Source organism: Ahaetulla prasina, chromosome 1, assembly GCF_028640845.1.
Source record: "Ahaetulla prasina isolate Xishuangbanna chromosome 1, ASM2864084v1, whole genome shotgun sequence".
NCBI lineage: Eukaryota > Metazoa > Chordata > Lepidosauria > Squamata > Colubridae > Ahaetulla > Ahaetulla prasina.
Genome location: NC_080539.1, coordinates 153068778 through 153091433, shown reverse-complemented (window position 1 = coordinate 153091433; position 22656 = coordinate 153068778). Strand labels below are relative to the sequence as shown.

At 37.7% G+C, this 22656-nt stretch overlaps 1 protein-coding gene across 2 annotated transcripts in view; it reads right to left on the bottom strand.

The window, feature by feature from the left end:
• Nucleotides 1–21809, bottom strand: part of TAF1B (TATA-box binding protein associated factor, RNA polymerase I subunit B) — a 43393-nt gene extending 21584 nt beyond the window's left edge. Inside the window, exons 1-8 of one of the 2 annotated variants that reach the window (XM_058178285.1) lie at nucleotides 21656–21809; nucleotides 20260–20358; nucleotides 19972–20062; nucleotides 17646–17743; nucleotides 15878–15976; nucleotides 12955–13078; nucleotides 9947–10100; nucleotides 9269–9368 (exon numbers count right to left, since the gene is read on the bottom strand). In XM_058178285.1, coding sequence (XP_058034268.1) covers nucleotides 9269–9368; nucleotides 9947–10100; nucleotides 12955–13078; nucleotides 15878–15976; nucleotides 17646–17743; nucleotides 19972–20062; nucleotides 20260–20358; nucleotides 21656–21673 — 783 coding nt within the window. In that variant the 5' untranslated portion in view covers nucleotides 21674–21809. The remainder of the gene's footprint in view (nucleotides 1–9268; nucleotides 9369–9946; nucleotides 10101–12954; nucleotides 13079–15877; nucleotides 15977–17645; nucleotides 17744–19971; nucleotides 20063–20259; nucleotides 20359–21655) is intronic. The other variant, XM_058178281.1, reaches the window with a different exon arrangement.
• Nucleotides 21810–22656: the final 847 nt, after the last annotated feature.

Sequence of the window (22656 nt, the reverse complement as noted above, 5' to 3'; positions counted from 1 at the left end):
TTTAATTGGCAGTAAAACCTATTAATATTCCTATATTTTATATGGCAATATTCATTTTTTCCTCATTACATTCAGAATAGTTAACCAAGTAATATTTTAATTTCTCTCTAATATGGATATTTCTAGAAATTTTCTTTCAACTGATATATTGATGAGGGGTTTTTAATTATTTCTCTTTGGCCAAAACAGCAGAGTGGTGCAGGAGGCTGTCCAGGCTGAAAACAGCGCAGGGGGGGACGCACACAGCCCCCCCATGCCCCAGTTTGGCCAGCAGGTTGCTGCAGGAGGCATCCATCCAGTTTCTCCTCCACCCCTGCCCACCAGCTGGCCCACAGAGAACTACAATGCTGATCCGGCCCTCAAATAAATCCAATTTGACAATCCTATTCTAGGATGTTCTGAAGTTGCACCTCCACTCTACCTCAGTTCTGACAACCTCCCCTGAAAAGATAGGAGACAAAACAAGGGCTATCTATTACAGCTTGATACAGGGAAGACTTTAAAGAGGAGGCCTCTCTGAAGGTTGCAGGAGATCTGCAGAACATCACCTCCCAGATTCACCTGACCACAATCTCTTGATTCTTTAAAAACCAGGAGAGGTTCAGTCCATGTGAGGTGAATAATATACTACCCTGTTTCCCCCAAAATAAGACATCCCCTGATAATAAGCCCAATAGGCTTTTGAGTGGATGGCAATAAGGCCAAGCGCTTATTTCAGGGTTCAAAAAAAGATAAGACAGGGTCTTATTTTTGGGGAAACACGGTAGCAAGTAATTTATTCACTTCATTGGAATCCATAAACTGAAGACCTCCTGATTAACATGGCAAGATACTATCACAGTCCTTCTTTAGACTCCATCCACACAGAGTCAAGACTAAGGGTGGGTTTATTAGCAAAATTCTCAAAAGGTGGCAGATGTGCTGATATTTTCCTGCCCCAAATGTAATCTATCATTCTAAACAAGGTAACCAACTAACCTTGATGCCATAAGGCAAGGGTGGGGAACTTCAATTCCCAGAATTCCTGAGCCAGCCAATGGAAAAGTAGAGATGCCATACTTGTTTCCTTTACCATCAAGATGTAGACTCAACAGTAAACCAATAGTTGGTCAGATTCACTTGCCAGCTCTCTAGGCATCACTTCTACTACTTCATTTCCTGAAGGTCAATAAACCAAGGAGAGATAACTAGGATTGATAAGCAGAGGCTACTCTAAAATCTGGATTGCCTACTGTTGCCAGCAGCTAACCAGATATTTGATGGATCTACTCATCAGATTGTCAAGAAAAACCCTATGTACCTAATGGAATCTACCATGATCTACCACAGAGGTGTCAAACTCTTGGTGTCACGTTGTCATCATGTGACATATGATGACTTTCCCCCCTTCGCTAACCCAGGGGTGAGCGTGGTCAGCGTGTGATGCATCTGGCCCAAGGGCTGTGGGTTTGACACCCCTGATCTACAAGGTTCCTGGGGTGAGTTATATGAATGGCCCCATAGTGGTTGCAGCCAATATCATTAAGACGCAGAAGTGATCTAAACATGAATCAGATACTTCATTATTAGATAATGAAAAATCAGAAACAACTGAATGACTAAAGAAGAAGCCATTAGATTTGATACCAGGGACACTGCCTGAGAAGGTTCCATACATGGAGGTTTGAATACTGAAGTCTCAGAAAATGGGCCTTTCACCAGAAGAATATATTTTATTTTAACCTGCAGCCTCATACAAACAACTCAAATCTGCTTGAAGTATTGCAAAATTCCCAAGATAAGGAGACGTGTGAGTGCAAAGAAGACAGTTCCATGGTTTGTAAGAGGTTAATATATCTAGTAGCCTTAGCCAAGGGGTGTCAAACTGGTGGCCTGCGAGCCGGATGTGTCGCCCGCAGGGCACGCCCACCCCAGTTCCATGAATGGAAAAAACATCATGAAAAACATCATGACGGCAATGTGATGCCATAAATTTGACACCCGTGCCTTAGCCTGTCAAGCATGTCAAAATCCAACGGGAGAAAAAACACTAAATATGGGAAGAGGAAAAAAGAACATTGTTGCCCACAATGTAGCCAAATTCTGCCAAGTCTGGCTACTATGAGAATGAGGCCACAAATATTGTCTACCACAAATGAATTCCTCCAATATCACTAATGTTAATTTTAATCTCAACTCTAATTCACTCTCCTTTTATCTTTTATTGTTACTTTTGTATGTTTATTTTATATATACAGGTTGGTATAAGATTGTAATAAACCTTATACTAGCTTCCTATCTCCTTTTCCTCCCTGGCAAGTATTTGGAATAGGAGAATAGACTTCTCCCACATCATTTTTATATTTTTTTAACATTTACTATAGAGGTCTGCATAGATTAAAGTGGTCTTTCAGTAACCTAGACCCCAAGCCATAGAAGGCTTTATAGATTCAAGCCAACACTTTGGAGGTGTACTTAAAAAACCAGGAGACAGTGACATTCTTTTAGGAATTCCTTAAATCTATGGCATTATTCTCTTTTTCCATTCATCAGCATAGTTACTATATGTCAGAAACTGTAACTTAAATATAGGTAGTCCTCAACTTACGATCACAATTGAGCCCAAAATTTCTGTTGCCCCATTTTACGATCTTTCTTGCCACAGTTGCTAAGTGAATCATTGCAGTTGTTAAGTTAGTAACACGGCGGTTAAGTGAACCTGCCTTTTCCATTGACTTTGCTTGTAAGGAGGTTGCATAACTGGATCACATGACCCCCCAGGGCACCACAACCGTCATAAATAGGAGTCAGTTGCCAAGCATCCAAATGTTGACCATGTGGATGCTGCAATGGTTTTAAGTTTGAAAAATGGTCGTAAATCACTTTTTTCACTGCTGTTATAACATTGAATGATCATTAAATGAACTGTTGTAAGTTGAGGACTACCTCCTTGACTTAAAAGCAATCCCTAGTTCAACAAAATGCTATCAGGAAGGGATGTGTTGAACATAACGCATGAATGTAGGTTTTAAACAAATGAAGAGTTTGCACCTTCCCATTCTTACGTTATACTCCCTCCATCCCCCCCAAAAAAAAGCACACACAAAAAAAGGGGGGGGGGAACTGTGCAGAGACAAAAATGAGCTTTATGACACCACCTTCAGTGCTTAGAAAATACTGTAATACAGCCAGTCAGAGCTACGTTTGGTATGTATACATTTTTTCATGTCATACAATTTAATCTGGCCAAACAGGTTTGGCAGATATTTGTAAGGCTTCACAAATATGGTTCGTTAGCAATGACAGTGGAAGAAGAGAAATGAGCAGATGTAATTATTGCAAAAATAGCCTATCATACCACCTACAATGTACTTGAGAAAAAAGAACCCAAAAGGGCTACAAACCCAAAAGGGCTACAAAAGTGAGTGTAAGAATACCGTAGTATTTCGTGATCTTACATTATATTAAAACTAATTATATCTTTATTTTGATTTGATAAAAAGGCTGAACGTAAAACATTAATATTGGCTTACCCTTTCAATGTGATTAGTAATGCTTTCAAAATGCCTTACAATGAATACTGATAATCTTGAAATAATTTTGATTGACCTATTTTATTTATGATATGTCATGTCTCTATAGTTTGCTTTGATTTCCCTTCTTTCTTAAAACCAATGCTGCTTACGACAACTACCAAAACAAACCACAATAATATGCTATGGCCATTGGCGTGGGAGTTAATTCCTCCCTCGGTGGGACTGTGAATATTTTTTTTAAAAAACTACTCATCTGAAATGTTGTATCTATTGTGATTCATTTACTGGCAAAACAAAACTCGCTAGCAGAACAATTCTACCTTCTTTCCCTATAACACTTAAACACCAAAGATGAATCCACCCACTTTTTTTAATATCTGATGAAAAAAATATATGTATACAAAACCAGACAAAACCATGTGAATAAATTGATTACTATTTTTTTTTAAACTTTGTGTCACATTTGGCTCAATACTGAAAACTTCTGTAGTTTCTCCATCTTCCAATATGATTGTTTTAAAAGCGCTAAATACCGAGCAGGTATGAATTACTCAAGAAATACAGAGCAGTAAAGAAAGGGAAGACCCTTACCTTCTAAGACTTATGAGGCACGTGCTCATACAATGTAACAATCAGGGCGTGCCATGGATTATTAAAGGACAACTTGAGGGTAGAAAAGAACTATGTGGGCGAAACACCTACTGTTTAACTTGGAGAACTGCTTAATATCCTGAATCGCTCCAAGGAATAAGCAATATATAGTACAAAGAGCTACAGAAGTTGCTCAGTGACAATGGAAAAATTCCAAAAAATTTTCAATGTCACAAATTACCAGGCCTGGCAATACCAGTGAAATGCAACTGTCTTGAGAGGGAGGCAGAAGAAGAAAAACAAGAGAGAGAAGGCAACAGTGGGGGAAGCAAACATAATTCATATAGATCAAGGCTTAACAAAGGAAAGCAACATTTGGGGGGAAAATGTTGAATTTAAAAGCAATTCAGTTGTGTTGGGCGTGATAATTTTAATGGCTAAGTCTGCTCTCTCCCCACTTTTAACCAATTCTTATTTTAATCTGGAGCAGGTGTTACATCCTAATTGGGATACTTCATCAATCATGAAAGATATCAAAAGACTATCAGGGTCCAATTCACACTATGAAAATATAACTGCTGTGTTTTAGTCTCATTGTGTCTCTCACATGCTAAGCTTCTTTGTTGCATTCAACTGTGCAATCCAAATTGCAGATCCACTTAGGTAATCCGCAACATTAGGAAAGAGATGATGTATAGGGGCATCAGTTATACCATGCAATTCTAAATTACCACAACTACATATGAATTCTAGTGAGCAGAGGAAACATGTAATTCCACATGGATGTTTAGAGTAGCAGCCACTGTATACTGCTATTGACAATGCTTGGATTAATGTTATTTAACTAGCAAATATATTGGGAAGCCTATAAAGCCACAACAGTTTAAAGCGTCACTCCCTCAGAGACACAAAGATAGATATTAAAGGACACACGTCTCAGTCAACCCATTTTCCTTCTCTATTAAGCAATGCTTCAACAGGTAAGGACAAGCAAGAGTTTCTGTTACACAACAGCAGATTCCAATGATAAACCTGATTAAAATAAATGTCAGAAGTGAACTTCCTCCTCAGCTCTTTTTAAAGAGCCTCACCCTTGCTTACTGTCATTTTTGAAGTTGTTTCAAGAGAGAGACAATAAAATGCTACCTGCCCACCTTCTGATTTCATGATTATAAATATTAGAAGATAAAGGGTCTTTCCTTTCATTACTGGTCTATATTTCTTAAATACAGCAATAGAATTTTGAAGTGCTTCCACTTCCAAAATATTAACTGGACAGATGAGAAAGTTATTAAATGGCATGAAAGGAGAAAAAACCCAGAAATCTGATTTTTTGACTTGCTAGCTCATATAGGCATTACAAGAAAATAGCACTGGCTGAAATATAGACAATCTCAAGAGGCATAAGCGTCTCATTAAAATGAGCACAGTATGTCACGTTAGAGAGAACTTTAAACATATAAAGTGACAAACACCTGCATCCGGAACTTCCTGTTTATCTCCATATAGCCACCTCACATTGAGCTGGTAATCTGCTCTATCGACCAACTTGCTAAATGCTATTGACTCGGAGCAGGAGGAAGGTACTTGCAAAAACTCAGCTAGATGCTGACAAACCGGACTCTAAAATTGGGCCTATGATCTGACCATTTTTATAGCCCATCAAAATCAAAAGACTCTAGATAGATAAATAGTTAACATATTAAGAATTACTTCAAAAAAAAAAAGTATCAAACCAATACACACACACACACACACACACAGACACTCTACCAAGGGTCAACATCAGGAAGTCCCAGGGGAAAGTCTAATACCATGGGGAAAAGAGCTTAATCAACCTTTGGAGCTACAGAGTGCCAAAGCCGAAGTTTGCCCCAGAAAAAGTGTATCATCTCATCCATGCTGAGTCACTTCTGCTGAAATGGGCAACTATATAAGATGATAGATAGATAGATAAGATAGATAAGATACATACATACATACATACATACATACATTCATACATAGAGGCAGCCAGGCAGGCAAACTTTCAATGGAGGGGGGGATCTTAACAACTCTTCCCAAGATGCTTTCATTGGACAGGGAGATTCAATTTTGGAAGGGGTGCAAAGGAATCAACTTTTTGGGGGGGAGGCGGTTTTCTTATAATTTTCAAACAATTCTTTTTTTCTCAAAACTCAGTTCTGAGAAAGTGAGCATAAGGACCTGTGACACAAAATGATTCTGACAGAAAGAGAAGTAGCATGGAAGGTTGAGCCAGTTATAGAATTGTTATAAAAAATAAAATAAAATAAATGAGATGGTACTTTACTGGAAGACAAAGAATAAACCAAGAAAGGTGGATGGAAATTAGATATAGTTTGTATAGGCTCAGCTAATCATTTTGTTGAAGGATTGATGGACAGAATGTTGTACATATAACCCTTGTTAAGCAACTGCCTCATTTAGGAACCATTTGGAGTTACAATGAGGATGAAAATGAAACTGTATGACCAATCCGTGCATTTACAAACTTCAGAGGTCAAGTAGTCAACTTACAATCACAACTGGGACTGGAAAATTCAACATTAAGCAATGTGGTCATTAAATAAGGCATTACTTACTACAACCTCTTTTTCAGCAGTTGTTATACAAGACATCATGTAATCGTAATTTGCAACCTTCCTGTTGGCTTCCCCATTGACTTTGCTTATTGAACACTAGCTGGGAAAGTTGCAAATGGGGATCATGTAACCCCAGGATGCTGCATCATAATCACGTGATTGCGAGGATACTGCAACAGTGTGAGTGTGAGGACCAATCACAAGTCATTTTTTTTAGTACTGTTGTAACTTCAATTGCTAAATGAATGGTCATACGTTGAGGACTACCTGTAGAGCAAAGTTGAAGGAAGATCGTGAGTACAGTTGCAGTTTCATTCAATGACTGCTTTGCTTAATGACTTAAGTTGCCAGGCTCAACCAAAAAAAAGACTACCTGTAGTTTTATAAAAACCATGTGAACGAAGTTGTAATGAATTGACTTCTTGTATGCACCATGGCAAGAGAATAGCACTTAAGACTTATATACCACTTCACAGTGCTTTACGACTCTAAACGGTTTACAGAGTAAGCACATTGCCCCCAATAATCCGAGACCTCATTTTACCAGCCTTGAAAGGAAGGAAGACTGAGTCAACATGGAGCCAGTCAGGATTGAAGTCTTGACAGTTGGCAGAATTAGCCTGCAATACTGCATTCTAACCACAGTGCCACCTTTGCTTTGCTGGCTTTTGTTGGTTAATCATAGAGTTTTACAAATGGAATAGCCACTGGATGCTGGATCCAAGTTGGTGTAATCTCGCCAGAACAAAGGAGAGATCATTGAGATTATTCATGTTATTCTGGATAGCTGCTCCTCACGAGTAGACCACAGAAAGTTTTTTTTTCAGTTGGCTTATGAGTGGAGTGATTGAGAGTTACATCAACTTCCAAGTTTCAACTTGCCTTTATGGATACTAGGCTTGACCTTAATCACTTTTTTGGATTATTTTCTGTATTATTTGCATTTTGCAATTTAAGATCCTTCAGCCTGGCAAGGTTCTATTGCATTCATTGGATGAGTTTCCTTCTACTTAAAAGATTATGATCCAAATTTAATTTTGATGCACAGATTTCACAATAAATCACCTTTTATGGGAAATATCATTTTTTCTCCTGCCTTGTTTTCAGTATATAATTTACAACACATACTGATTTATGTAAACCTGACTCAACAGAAGCAACTGCGAGAAGGATCTAGGGCTCCTAATAGACAAAATCACTTAAATATGAGCCAGCAGTATGTTGCAGCCACCAAGAAATCCAATGCAATCCTAGGCTTCATTAACAGAGGGATAAAATCAAGATCACGTGAAGTGTTAGTAATGTCTTGATAAGACCATAGAATAGAATATCATCCAGTTTTGGTCACCACAATATAAAAAAGATGTTGAGACTCTAGAAAGAGTGCAGAGAAGTGCAACAAAGATGATTAAGGGGGCTGGAGGCTAAAACATATGAAGAATGGTTACAGGTATTGGATATGTCTTGTCTAATGAAAAGAAAGGTCAAGACTGATATGATAGCAGTGTTCCAATATTTGAGGGGCTGCCACAAAGAAGAGGGGTGAACCTACTATCCAAAACACCAGAAGACAGGACAAGAAACAATGGATGGCAACTAATCAAGGAAAGAATCAACCTAGAACTAAGGAGAAATTTCCTTAGAACAATTAACCAATGGAACGACTTGTCTTCAGAAGTTGTGGGTGCTCCTTCTCTGGAGGTTTTAAAGAAGAGATTTGATAGCCATTTGTCTGAAATGGTATAGGGTTTCCTGCTTGAGCAGGGAGTTGGATTAGATCTAGAAGACCTCCAAGGTCCTTCCAACTCTATTATTCTGTTATATAACCAGTATCCATGTCAGTAATAGCTGGATATATAAAAACCTAATACAAATAATTCACATAGAAGAACACTGAAAGATTATCATTGTTAATAAAACTGCATGACCAGTTGTAAGTTGTCGACAGTTGTAAAGAGGGTAAATAAATGACTAGATTGAATTTTATGACCTTTTTTGTGGTGGTCGTAAAATGAATGCCATGGTCATTAAGCGAATTCATTGTTTACTTAAGGCTGGATTTTGCAGAACGAGAAATAAATGGCTGCTTCCGGCAAAACTATCATAAATCATGCTCATGTGACTGTGGGGCACTCCAAATGGCTGTAAATAAATCCCAGTTGCCAAGTGCCCTACCAGCAATAGCATTCATATACCTCTTTTAGTCCTTTACAGCACTCTCTGAGAGGTTTAAAATGTCAGCCTATTGCCCACAACAACCTGGGTCCTCATTCTATGAACCTCAGAAGGATGGAAGGCTGAGTCAACCTTAAGCCAGTCAGGATCGAACTCCAGGCTGTAGGCAGAGTTAGCTTGCAATACTGCATTCTAACCACCGTGCCACCATGGCTCTTTATCTAACCTATAAAAAGATGACTATGGAGCACTTTAATTCAATCTCAAATCAGCTATTTTAACATGTGAAACACATACCCCTATAGACTCTGAAATGCCACCTAGAAATTGAATTCAAAAAGCAGTAGAGTCCTAACAAATATATTACGTATTAGTAATAGTCACCTGCACGTGAAAGATCTTAAAGTCAGATCCATACATCTTCATCTCCTCTGGGAACTCTTTAAAAGCATTCAAGTAAGGAATGTGACCATCCATTACCAACCTGGGTTACAGAGGTTAAAGTAAAATCAATAAATGTATTACAGTTTGGTTCACAACACAGAACAAATGTTACTTTTTAAAGATGTCATTTCTGACATTCCCTTATCCATGATAAATATTATATTAAAGTATCTTAACTTATCAGGGTAGTCTTTCTGGCTGCATTCTACTAGGTGAGATAACTCTACATGCCAACATAGGAATGTTTCATGCAGCATGGACTGAATATTTGGAGACAGACCAATGTAGAAATGTGAATTAGTTCAATGACCCCTTTTCAAAGATAAATTAAGGCTCTTTTGTCCTGCTTTGGGTTTGCTATTAATGACCGGTACTAGTTCAAACTATTTTGTTTGAATAGCACATATGTTTACTTATAATCGATCCTGTAAATTAAAAAGGCAATCAACTAATATTTTAAGTATGTAGTGTAAATCTACTAATTCACAGATGAACAAAAAAGTGACATGTTTTACTCGGTGCAACTAATGATAACTTTTTCTACCTGATGCATAACCCTGTAAATTCATAGAACGTAGGATTATAACCCAAATATTTATTATATGTTATTTTTATTACCTTAACAGATCTGATAATGTAATGGATTCCCTCAGCCATAGTAATGCTAGAGAACAGAAAGCCAGAGTCATCGGCATGGACAAGCTCAGATCCCCTTTCTTTTTTTTCTGTAAATATGAACCACCGTCCACTGATCCAGACCAGCCAGACTTTGCTACAAAAAGAATTCCATAAGGTAAACAAAGTTAACCTTTCTATGGTGCCTCCAGACTGAAAAAAGCTACAGAAATAACAAACCATGCCTGTTTTAAAAAGAAGCACATTAGCATCCCTCCACTGGTTTAATTTTTCAACCAAGCAAGTAGGATAGCAAAGGGACCTACATAAGCTTCAAAGATAACACAAATAATTAAGCCTACATGGCTTCACTTGAAGCACAGCTGCGTATTACCAATTAAACTGATTTATACAGTTAAAAGTAAGGAATAGAAGTATTTATTCCTCAAAAATAAAAATAGCTACAGCTACAAACAATCATTTAATATACATACAATGGAGGAAATATTACATCAATGAAATATGAGCATTCAATTGCAAGATCTTTATTGCTTAACATACTGTAAGCCGCCCTGAGTCTTCGGAGAAGGGCGGGGTATAAATGTAAATAAATAAATAAATAAATAAATAAGATCAGTAGGAGGAAAAACAGTAATTCTTTCTTGCCTCTGCACCCACATATAAAAGGCACTATAAAATTAGCATCTGTTCCACCTCAGGAACTCCTATCTAAAACTGCAGAGAGATTGATTGGACAGTCAATCAACAAGACACAAATTACACAAATAATGTTTGAGAATTATACCTGTTCACAGCTTTTATAATAAATATACAGATTATAACATATCCATATGTGAATTAATTTACATATAGAAAGGGTGTGCTGAGAATCCAAAACAACTTCCAGATAGCACAGGGGTGTCAAACTTACGGAGTCACAGCGTCGCCACATGTCACAGTATTGCAACTTTCCCCCCTTCCCTAAACTGGGCATGGGTATGGCCAGCGCATAAGCATCTGGCCCATGGGACACAAATTTGACACCCCTGAGATAGCGCACCAGTCTTGAGAAGGGTGCTACCTCATCCAAGACTAGAAATAATGGAATTTTAGTTTAAAACAGCTGGAAGCTATCCTAGTGCCCAATTTAGCAAGTTAGCTATAAAGGCTTATGATTTTTTTGATGTATACATTTAACCTCTATCATAAATAGTTTGAACATATATTTTATGTATTTTATAACATGTTTTTTAGTCACACTGAGAGCCACTGCAATTTAGTTGGTAATAAGATTAAGCATGGGAAGACCCATGTTCTAGTCCGTCTTCAACTATGGAATCAATGGATTACTCTTACAGTTCAAAGTACCTGATAGCATTGTGGTGATGGTGAAAAACAGGAGGAGGAAACATTATACCTTATGCTTTGAATAAAAGGCAGGACACAAATATAACAGATTAAGAGCTAGCAATATCTTACCCAGAAACATATTACAAAATCTCAATGGACTGTAGTATAGTTTCCCATATTTTCCAAAATCTAGCAAGATATTCATATTTCTTATTGATCATATTTTATTTTCAATGTATATACTTAATTAAATCCATTAATAGCAGCATTCTACCACACGCAGTTTCAAGCTGCTTCTACTGTCGCTGTTTAAAGACAAAGTGCCTTTGTTTAGATTGAATATAGTTACTAAGAAAATATTCTCTAGATCATGGCTTCTAAAAACTAGAAGGAACCATAAGAATTGTTTTGGGTATGATGCATATATGACTCACAAAAGAAAAACTATGAAGCTCAGTTAATTTTTTCAGTGATCTGTCTGCCTTTTTTAACACAAAGGCTGTGTCTTAAAAATATCTCTGATATAAATTTTATCACTACCTCCAGATTAAGTTCAAAATGCAATTCTTTGTGCTCTTATTTCTAGCCATCATGTTAAAAACATCACACTAGCAGTCTTTCTTTTTTTTGTTCTAGTTTATATAACACAGATTAGACAGTCAGCACTAAATCTAATTCAACGTATTATATGTCTTGACAAGCCACAAATTTAAGTGCTTCCCATTTAATGTGCATCAAGTGGAAAATTTCAACTTGCCATTTTTGTTAACTAAACTAACGTTAGTTTAGTTAACAATGTTAACTAATTAGTTAACTAATGTTAATTAATTTTAGTTAAACATTTTAAAACCCATGATCCCATAATACCTAATTGCTAAAGAAATCTCCCAACCACAAGAACAAGAAGGATTCAGATTTAATTTTCCCTGCATTATATTTATCCATGTTACTTTTAGACCTAGATTCTAATTTATTCAATGTACACAATAAAAAGAAAGACTACCTAGTGTTGATGGTCTTCCAGATTATATTGTTAGAACTTCTACAGTAATAATTAGACGGTTTACATGTATTTTTATACTGTTTGTTAATTCTATATGACAGCCTGCATAATTTATCAACACATATTAAATGAACCTTCAAGAAAAAAAGACACATTTTGGGGCCTTTGGTAGCAGTGTAATAGACTACACCTTCAGGTGGCAGCATGACCTATAAAACCTATGATTCACTCTTCTCCCTGTATTTGCTTTAGCCACAAAATGAGCCACAAAACTCATTTTGTGTTCAAGCAGTACTCACATGCCTTCCAAATGGGTTGGAATACATCTTCCTTCATCTCTAGACATATTGACCATACTTTGAATTGTGTACCTAAATCTACTGAGAGAATTCTAAATGGGAAATATTGCTCAAGAAGACTTCCTTGGAGCTTTCTGTAATGTACAGGAATTCCCAGTCTGGCAATCAAAAAATTGTTTCTGTATAATTTGTTTATTCCCCCATTATTCTTAGGGTTAATTTTTAGACCATGTTTTCTATAATTTTTCTATGTAGACATGAAGGTTGTATGCTTAAATTTCCAAAGTAATCAAATAGAAATATATTTTCATATCTCAAGTAACTACACAAAGAACTAAACAAGGTACATTTGCTCTTACCTGATGCTTTACTAACAGAAGAAGCAGCGGCAGTGCTAAATTCTGATATCACATCTATATCACTTGTTGAACAAGTCAAGTTAATTGGACTAGCACTTTCAACTTCTGTTTCAGTGTCTGTGTGCTGTTTAAAAAATAGTTGAATAATAACAACAACAACAACAACAACAAAGTTAATCCAGAATTAAAGGAGATTCTTTCTTCTTTATTAAATCAAGCCTTATTAGTCAAAAATTTTAATTTGCTAAAAAAGATATCAAACAGAACACATTTTTAGAAAGGGAGCATTTTGCTGAGTTAATGCAAAATTATTTCCATAAAAACTAAAACTGTCAATGAGTTCCTTGCTTTTTACTTATTTTCTTATAGGATGCAAGTAGAAATAAAACAAAAACAACAAAAATGTACTATCAACAATTCAACCGAAACTATGTATTAGGAAAACTAAAGACATCAAAATAATAAGATTCCAAAAAAATGGAATAAACATTTTATACATAGAAAGTGTAAATTAGTTGTAGATAATTCAAGACACCCTTACATTTATACCAACTGATACATAGTAGATGTAAGAGTAAAAAAAGACACATTGTTTTCATTGCATTATTAAGCTCAGGTCAATACAGATAGTCCTTGCTTAATGACCCTAATTGGGACTAGCAACTCTGTTACTAAGCAAAGTGGTCATTAAGTAGGAAATCATGTGACTTGCCTTTGTGATTTTGGATGGAAGGTGATAAGACTAGTCAGTTTCACATCTTCTGCCTTTGTTTGCCTCCTAACTCCTCCCCCACTTTTAGAATGCTCCAGTGCCTGCTTATTGTCTTGTACATCAAAAGCAACGCAATCATGTCACAGCCTGGGATTGGAAGCCATTGCCATACTACACAAATACCCTCTTATTCTTTTGAAATACCTTGGTTTCCAATCTCTCCTCTCAGGATGGCAGAGAGGGAAAAAAGTAAGTGATTTCTCTCCTTTGCCTGACTTTCTCACTCACAGCACAATTTTCATGTGTAGAAGAAACAACTTGCTCTCTCAAAATTTCTTCCTTTCCTCTCCAATTTCTCTACTCTGGGTGTGTGTGTGTGTCAGGCAAAACAGAGATTGCCTAGAGAAATGGCTCTACCTCCCACCACAGAGCAGAGAGATTAGAGACAAAGGGATTTCAAGACAGTACTGTAAACTGTTTGCAGAGCGTACCAATGGTTCCCAGTCCCAGGCTGCTGGCTGAATTGCACTGCTTTTGAGAAGAGCAAACAACTTACTTTTTTGCAATCCCTTTCTCCAAGTTTGCTGCTTTGAAAGGGAGAAAAGGAAGAAAAAACCCAAAGATCAGGCACAGGATATTATATACTGACTCTAATGGTGATAATGGGATTTTGAAGGTTGCAAATTTCAACAGTATTGTAACTTCGAAGAGTGGCTAAATGAATCGTCAGTAAGCAAGGACTACTTGCACTCTCACGCAGTCACAATTATAAGCATTTATATATAATCTATGCTTAGATTACTGAATTACAGCAAGTGTGTACTCTTCCAAGGCAGCACTCTTCACATCTACAGGTAGTCACTGACTTATAACCAGTCAAGGTTATAACCATTCAGTGGTAATAGCCATGGAATGGCTGTTTTATCTCAGATGTCATAAAACATTATGTTGCCCTCCCCCAATAATGTGACTCCAATTCGGGTGCTTGGCAACCTCTCTGCATTTACAGCTGGTTGCCAAGTGCCCTGTGATCACATGATCGCCATTTGCAAAATTCTCTGCCGGCTTCCCCAGAAGGTTAATGATAAAAGTTCCGCATGGGAAGGGTACATGAATGAGCATGGGAGGATGACTGCATCACACGAGTATGGGAGTGTGTATGTTACAGAGTGTAGGTGGGTGGCCACATGTTATGGAGTGCAAGATTCCTGAGGGCCTCCTCTGGAGGAAAAGCAAGGGAAGCGGTTTACAGGCAAGACCTGTGACTTTCCCTGCCAGCTTCCCATTGGCTTTGTTTGTGGGAAGGTGGCAAAGATCACAAATGCAAACCATGTAACCTCAGGGCACTGCAATCATTGTATAAGTGTGAATTGATTCCAAGCACCTGGATTACCATCACATGAACACAAAAGTGCTGGAACAGCCAGAACTTTGAGGACTGGTTATAAGTCCCGCCCCCTCCCAAGTTCAGTACCTCAGTTGCTGAACAAGTAGTACCGTAATTAACTGAGGACTACCTCATCATTGTAGCCTTCATCACTGAAGTACCAATGTATTTAAAAAGCAACAGCAAGCAGTGTGGAATCTTAAAGGATGATCAACTATGAGACAATGTAAGTTTTCATGGACTTCAACCCCCCCCATGAATTACATTGGATGAAGTATACAAAAGGTTGTGCTTCAGTACCTGTCAATACTTGAGAAATCACAAGCACTGCTGTTTTTGCTACATCAAACTAATAGCCACCTTCAGGAAACACGTATCTTAGCTATTATTCAGTAAGACTTAGGAAAATGTTCTGGAAACCAGAATATTTAAGAATTGTTAAAAATTACTATAAAATTAGCTTATTTTGTCAAAGATAGTAGCAAATGCATATTTTCAAGAATATTTTAAGCTTTGGGTGCAACATCTTTATATAGCAATAGGACTTAGACTTGTATACTGCTTCACAGTGCTTTACAGCCCTCTCTAGGCGGTTTATGTAGTCACCATATTGCTCCCAACAATCTGGGTCCTCATTTTACTGACCTCAGAAGGATAGAAGGCTAAATCAACCTTGAGCCGAACTCAAACTGTCGAACTGCTGGCAGTCTTAGCATGCAATACTGCATTTTAAACACTGCTCCACCACGGCTCTTATATAAGTGCTATATAACTGTATGAATGTAAAAAAGGTAGTTGTTATTTCTTTTGAACGCTATACTTACAGATGAAATGTCATAAGTAACAGCACCGAGAGGCTTGTCACTATAACCCTGTTTGCTCTTGTGAAGATATCGTCTCCAAAAATTATACAGAACTTCATCCTGATAAAAACCAGCATATTATTCATTAATATAAGTACACAGGTGGATTTCTCAGAGCATATGCACCAAGACAAATTTCTTGTGTGTCCAATCACACTTGGCCAATAAAATTCTATTCTATTCTATTCTATTCTATATGGTAGAACCCACATTAAACTATGGGTTTTAATATTTTAATACAGAAAGAAAGGGGGGGAAAAGGAAAATATAAAAAGGAAAAAAGTGGATATACAGTATTGCTAGTTTGCAATATTCCTCACTCAATAATTCAAATTGGTTAAAAATATTGATGGGTAGTAAGTTCACCTAAAGCATTAGTATCTCTGTTTTTGTTTTTATCGCCCAGGCTCACTCTGTAAATGAGATGGGTGATCTCTAAGTTTGGTAAATAAATATTAGCCCATGAAATTAAAAAGGTTTACACACTTGAGTGGGAGGTCCTTAGTTACTCATGTCCTAACCATCTCTCAGCAACTCCATCACTAAAATAATTACTCTACATGGGGCTGCCCTTGAGAACCACTTGGAAGTTACAGCTGGCCCAGAATGTGATGGCACAGACAGCAATGGACATGTCACGTTCTGCTTCATGAACAGCATTGGTTGCCAGTTGGCTTCTGGGTTCAATTCATGGGCCTGGTCACTACCAGAGCCTGTTTATTTGAGGGTCCGTGTGTGTCAGATAATTTCTGACTGCCCAGTTACCTCAAACAAACTACATACACTACAGGTCCAATCAATTAAACTGAGTCTTATCAGGACCTGGGCAGCACCTCCTTTCTGTTCTGGCACTTGCCCTCTAGAAGAGCATCCCCTGAAGATTTGTACAGCTCCAACTCTACAGCTGTTTTTCAAATTGCCAAAAATGTGGTTCTGCTCCCAGGCCTGGGCTTAATTAGGGTCTATGTTTTGTAATCTGTTTTGCCCCTAATAAATTCCCTGAGGTTAGATAAATTTTATGTGTACCTTCTTTTTCAGGATCTAAAACAATTTGTCACGCGCGCAGTAGCGAAACTGTGTTGCTGTGATGAACCTAAGACATAATTGATTAAAAATGTATTACCTTTGTTTTAAACTTTATTTTTGGTTTGATATATCTTAACTAATAAATTGTTATGGGATATATGGTTTTCAATTTTATAGCTATTAGCTTTTTAGATGTGTACCACTGGATAATAAATGCACTGACATAGTAAGAGGAATGAATGTTACATTATGTGATTCCCCCACCCCAGTTATTAGCATATCATTGTTTCTACTTATTTCACTCTGTTTTTATTCTTTTATATTTGCTGGTCATTGACCAAATAAATATTATTGTATTGTATTGTATTGTCTATTTGGTGTATGCTTGGTTATTTTTTCAGGCATGGATGCTTTTTTTACTGATCTGTTTTTATTGTAAGCCACCCATAGTTTTCTGTGAGTTGGACAGTCTCCAAATCTAATAATAAATAAATGCTACTACACCCCAAACATCAAATAATAATTGTAATACAAAGAAAGAACTTTTAGGAAAACTTTATCCTTCACATAAAGGGTTCCTACAGGATATCACTTACTTGAAATGTGCATAGTCTAGCAGACTGTGTAAACCCAGAAAAGTGTTTTATTTTTCAAACGCTTAAGCAAACCGTGATTAACTTCATTACTGAAAAGAGCAAAATACCTTCATCTGAGAAGAAACTCCTAAAGATTGCAGAGCTTCAGCTTGTTTTCGAAGAATATACTGAAAACCTTCACATATAAACCATTCCCAGCCTTTATCTGAAAATTAAGAAAAAGTGAAATCTTATAAGTAGCTTATATTTGTCAGGGATCAAATTATATCAGTTAGAAACTTTAAGAATAGGTTCTTAAACATACTTATTAGGGAGCAAATACTGAAAACAGACAAAGATCAATTGCGCGATCAACATCTACCTACCAGATAGATCTAAAAGATGACAATGACAAACCACCTTTGTATCATACCAAAAATCCTACATGATGTGTATTATCAGCATTCTGGTTATACCGAATCCCAAAATGACATATGACCTTAGCCAGGAGATTCATGCTGATTTCAAACAGAAGGGGCATGAGTATCTTGCCTTGTCGCACTCCACTTCTCCGGGGCGTTAAGCCCAATTTCTGCCTTCCAACAACAACATCTGAAAGCAACTATGAAGAAAGGAGAACCCATGTACCAGTGTCTCCTACACCTCATCCCTGCAGGTGCTCCAGAAGGATACCTTGATCAATAGTTAAACCCCTTGAAGAGTCTTCAGCAATCAAGAATTAAGGTCCTCACACCATCCCCTTCCTAGCTACACTAGAAATAACTGAAAAGCATGAGCAGTGCTGTTTCAGGCTTACAACCGCTTATTCAGTGACTTTTCAAACTTGCACAAGGGAGACTTGTGATAGGTCCCGAGTTCTGGTTGTTGTAGCAAGCTGCCATGATGTGATCATGACTGCCATAGTTCCCTGTGTCGCTTAGCGATGACTGTTCCAGGCCCTATTGCTATTGTAACTTGAGAACTACCTGTTTTCCGATCCAAAACACAACTGAAAAGATTTGAGATAATCCATTTTCTCCAGGATACTTTTTTATAACTCACTATGTATCCATGTGTCTGCAAGGCTATATTTTTTTTAAAAAACTGAACCTTAAATTTTAACACTATGAAAATTAATATAAGTATTGCTGTGTTCTTAATTGTTACAAGTGAATAGTAAAATACTTTATGCCCTAGATCAGTGATAACGAACCTATGGCATACCTGCCGGAAGTGGCACACAGAGCCATCTCTCTGGGCATGCCAACCGTTGCCCGTTGCTCTTCTGGGTTACCGCGTACACATGCACGCCAGCCAGCTGGTGTTCTTGCATGCAGGAGCACCAGAAACTGGAAGAATAGCTGACACGCATGGGGAAGCTGAGCTTCTTGTTTCCAACGCGTATGCATGCCGGCCAGCTGTTTTCACATGAGGGAGTGCTGGAAACCAGAAAAGCAGCTCCCTGGCGCATGGGAAAGCTGAACTTCAGGTTTCTGGTGCGCGCATGCACGCTGGCCAGCTGCTCTTTGCGCATGCATATGCACCAGAAACCGGAAGACCAGATGACCGGCAGTGCATGCACATGCTGGAAAGTTGCTCTTCCACTTTCTGGTGCTCCCCTGCGCGTGCGCGCTCCTGTTTCGGCACTTGGTGCCAAAAAGGTTCGCCTAGATGTTAGAGATTGAAAAAAATGGCAAAAATGGCAGCATTGTTCTTTTTTTTTAAGATGCAAGGGTAGAGAAAACTATTTAGATCCAAAAGCCAAATCAGCGCTCTGTCTCATAATCTAGAGGAGCCATAATCAATTTACATGTTTTGTTTGAATACATTTGGCATGCTTGAATCTATTATTCCTCTGTATAGTCTTCCTATATATAGCTGTTTTTAATAAATACCAGTCCTAATGCACTTTTAATAGTACTGATTGTGAAACACATTCTCAATTTTGAGAATTAAACAAAAAAAGTTTCCGAAATGTAGTCTTGCAAAAGAAGACTTTTAGAAAACACAATAAAATTGTCTTCATATAAGTTAATGACTTCAGATTCTTACCATTGTGTAACCATGTGTCTAGAGCAGCAGTTCCCAATATTTCTAGCTCTGCGGACTGGCAGTGGGGGGGGGATTGTTTTCTGCATACACCTGCCGCTTATGAAAAACACCCCCCCCACACACACACACACTGCTTCTGCAGCCCGAGTATTAGTTTGCTCTAGAGTATTAGTTTCATAAACTGATGTGAAAACTCCAGCTATGAATAAACCTATAACCCAGATTATATTTATTATAAACCTATAGCCCACAGATTGTATTTATTACCCCTACTGAAGAACTGATATAAACAAGCACACCATATTGGATGAGAAGGTTGTAAACCTGTTCAGCATTAGCTGTATATGACGGAAAATAAATATTTTATACTTTTATAAGAAACTGATAAAAAATAAATCTTACCAAATTTATTCTTCTTTTTTCTTAGTCCTCTGGAGATAGACTGTGCCCTTGCATTAGTAATAACATCACCAGTTTGAACTTCTCTGGTCTTCTGCAAGTTTTGAAAACATGTATCGTTAATACACATGCCCAAAATTATTCAGCTAAAACAACTAGACCACGTCTACAACTATTTAAGAAGTTCATAGATTGCATTCATGTATTTGATGTTAATAATTAATATTTAAAGATTCACACTTAAACTTAAGGTGAGTTTTAAAATCGGGAAATAAATAACAGCAACCTTACTTCTATGACAGTGTGGCAAGATGTGCAGTAAAATCTGCCTTCTTCTGTAATGCTCCAGCTGACAGCAGAACAATATCCACAAGGTTCATTGTAGTCTCTCTAAAACAATATGAAAAGGTCCATACTTTTCATTCTATCCAAATGCACAATGCAATAAATATTTAAGGCGAAAAAAACAGCATATAACAAGCAGCACCCTATTCTATAAAATAAAGGCTATACTATTTAGTCCTAATATACTGTCTGCATGTAACATAGCTTTTTAAAACTACTATTGTCTTGCATATCTGGAAATAAATTCAGGACCGTTTCCTTCAACTAAGCATGAATAAAATTGCACTTGATTTTTTGACATACAGTCCTATGTATGTTTACTAGACAAAAGCCCCTTCATTGCAGTGAAGTTTATTTTATAAAAACAAAGCGCTATCACCACTATTATGCAACTAAATTTTTACTCTCACAACTGTGCTTCTTGGCTTTACAATTCAAATCCACAAACCCTATGTAGCACAATTGGGGGAGGGCATAAAACAGTGGAGAAGGAATAGCGGATAGATACAATAAATTCTACTTCACTATTATGATACATGATTTCATCTCACAGGTACGATTTTTGAACGTTGCAAATTTTATTCCCTTTTCCCTTGCATCCAACCATGCAAGGAACAGCAGCGCAGGAAGAGGTTGGCAACCCCAGCACACCTTACAGAGGGATGAAAAATTCAAGCAACAAATTCAAGAAACGGTGAAATAGTGCCACAAGAGCCAGATTATCATTAATTAGATGGCTGTTAAGAAAGCATTCGGTGCCTCTTAACTGCTGCAAGTTGGGTCTTCCACAGTTTTATTTTATTTTATTTTGTCACAACAGTATATATAAGCATAAGCATGAAACAACTACACAACATATAAGCATATATATAACGAAAGGAAACAATAGGACAGGAACGGTAGGCACTTTTGTGCACTTATGCACGCCCCTTATAGACCTCTTAGGAATGGGGTGAGGTCAACAGTAGACACAGTTTTTGGTTAAAGCTTTTGGGAGTTTGAGTTTTACATCCAGATCGTAGCTCCTAGAATAGATTAAATATGTCCTCAAGCTGCGTCTTTCCTCTCTCTTTTAAAAGAGTCCTGAATTCAACCAATTAAACTTTCTCCAGCTTGGCGGTGAAATAAAATTTTAAAAAGAAAAAAGCAAACAGCCTCCCACAGCTACCGACAGGCTGTTACAGAGTCGTGCTTTTAAAAAACAACAACATAGATTCCCTCAGGGGACGACATTATTTGTCCGCAAATGAATACATTATTTTCCCGCCTTTTTCCCCTCTAATGTGTTTGTCCGTTGCTGAAATACCGCCCCCTCCCCCCACCGGCTATACCCCAACCTCACCGCGTCCTCTTCCTCCATCGCGCGCGCCCGTTTCACGCTGCAGCGATCATCGCGACTGCGCCATAGCAACCAAACTCGGTATGCCGGGGAGCAACGGAAACAGCTGCCGGCCGGGAAACGAAACGTCCTCCTCTTAGGTTCCGCGGTTGGTCATAACACCGTCCGTTTTCTTGCTTGAAGATAGAAGATTTTTAAGCTTAAACTTAAATCGAAGTCCAACCTATCTCCGAGAGATGATGGCTGGAAATGAAAAGTAGAAATGTTTATATATGTATACCCCACCCGATCCTCTCAGAGACCTGCAACATCAAAATTATTTGCCAGCCTAATGTTGAAAAATAATGCAATATTAAAATCCCGCCAATCATGAGAAGCGGTAGCAGCAGCAGTGGCGTCTTTTTAAAATTTTTAATATGGTGCATATTGATAAAATAGCTCAGGTGAACGAAAGTTGTTTTCGGGTCCTCCGCATTTTAAAAAAAAAAAACAAGCAATCCTGAGAGAGAAAAAGTTTTAAGATACATTGAGTACCAGAGACCCAAATTTATATTGTGTGTGAATCTCCCACCCCCCTTCCATTACAGCTGCTTTAATAGGGAGCATTTCTTGCCCCTCCCTCTCTGCCAGATGTCCCTGAACTATAGATCCTGGCCTATGTCACCATTAGCCTTACAGGCTGAAATACAGGGAATTGGAAATTTAGGAAGAGTTAGAGAAATGCTTATTTCTGCTAGAAATCAAAAGGGTCTGATTCTATTGATACATTAACCAGATTTGTTTGAACAAGGGGCTACAGTTGGTTTAAATTATGGACTAATTGATAGTTATCATAATTTAACAGTGGTGTATTATTTGGCTTTCTTGGGAAAATTCAAAGTAATAAACTGAGTTTAATTTAAAATAAACAGATACTTCCAATCACCTCCTTGCAGCAACATTGTAAGCGAGGAAGAGTACAATGGCTCATTAGTATTTTACAGTGTTGAAAGTACAACGGGTAC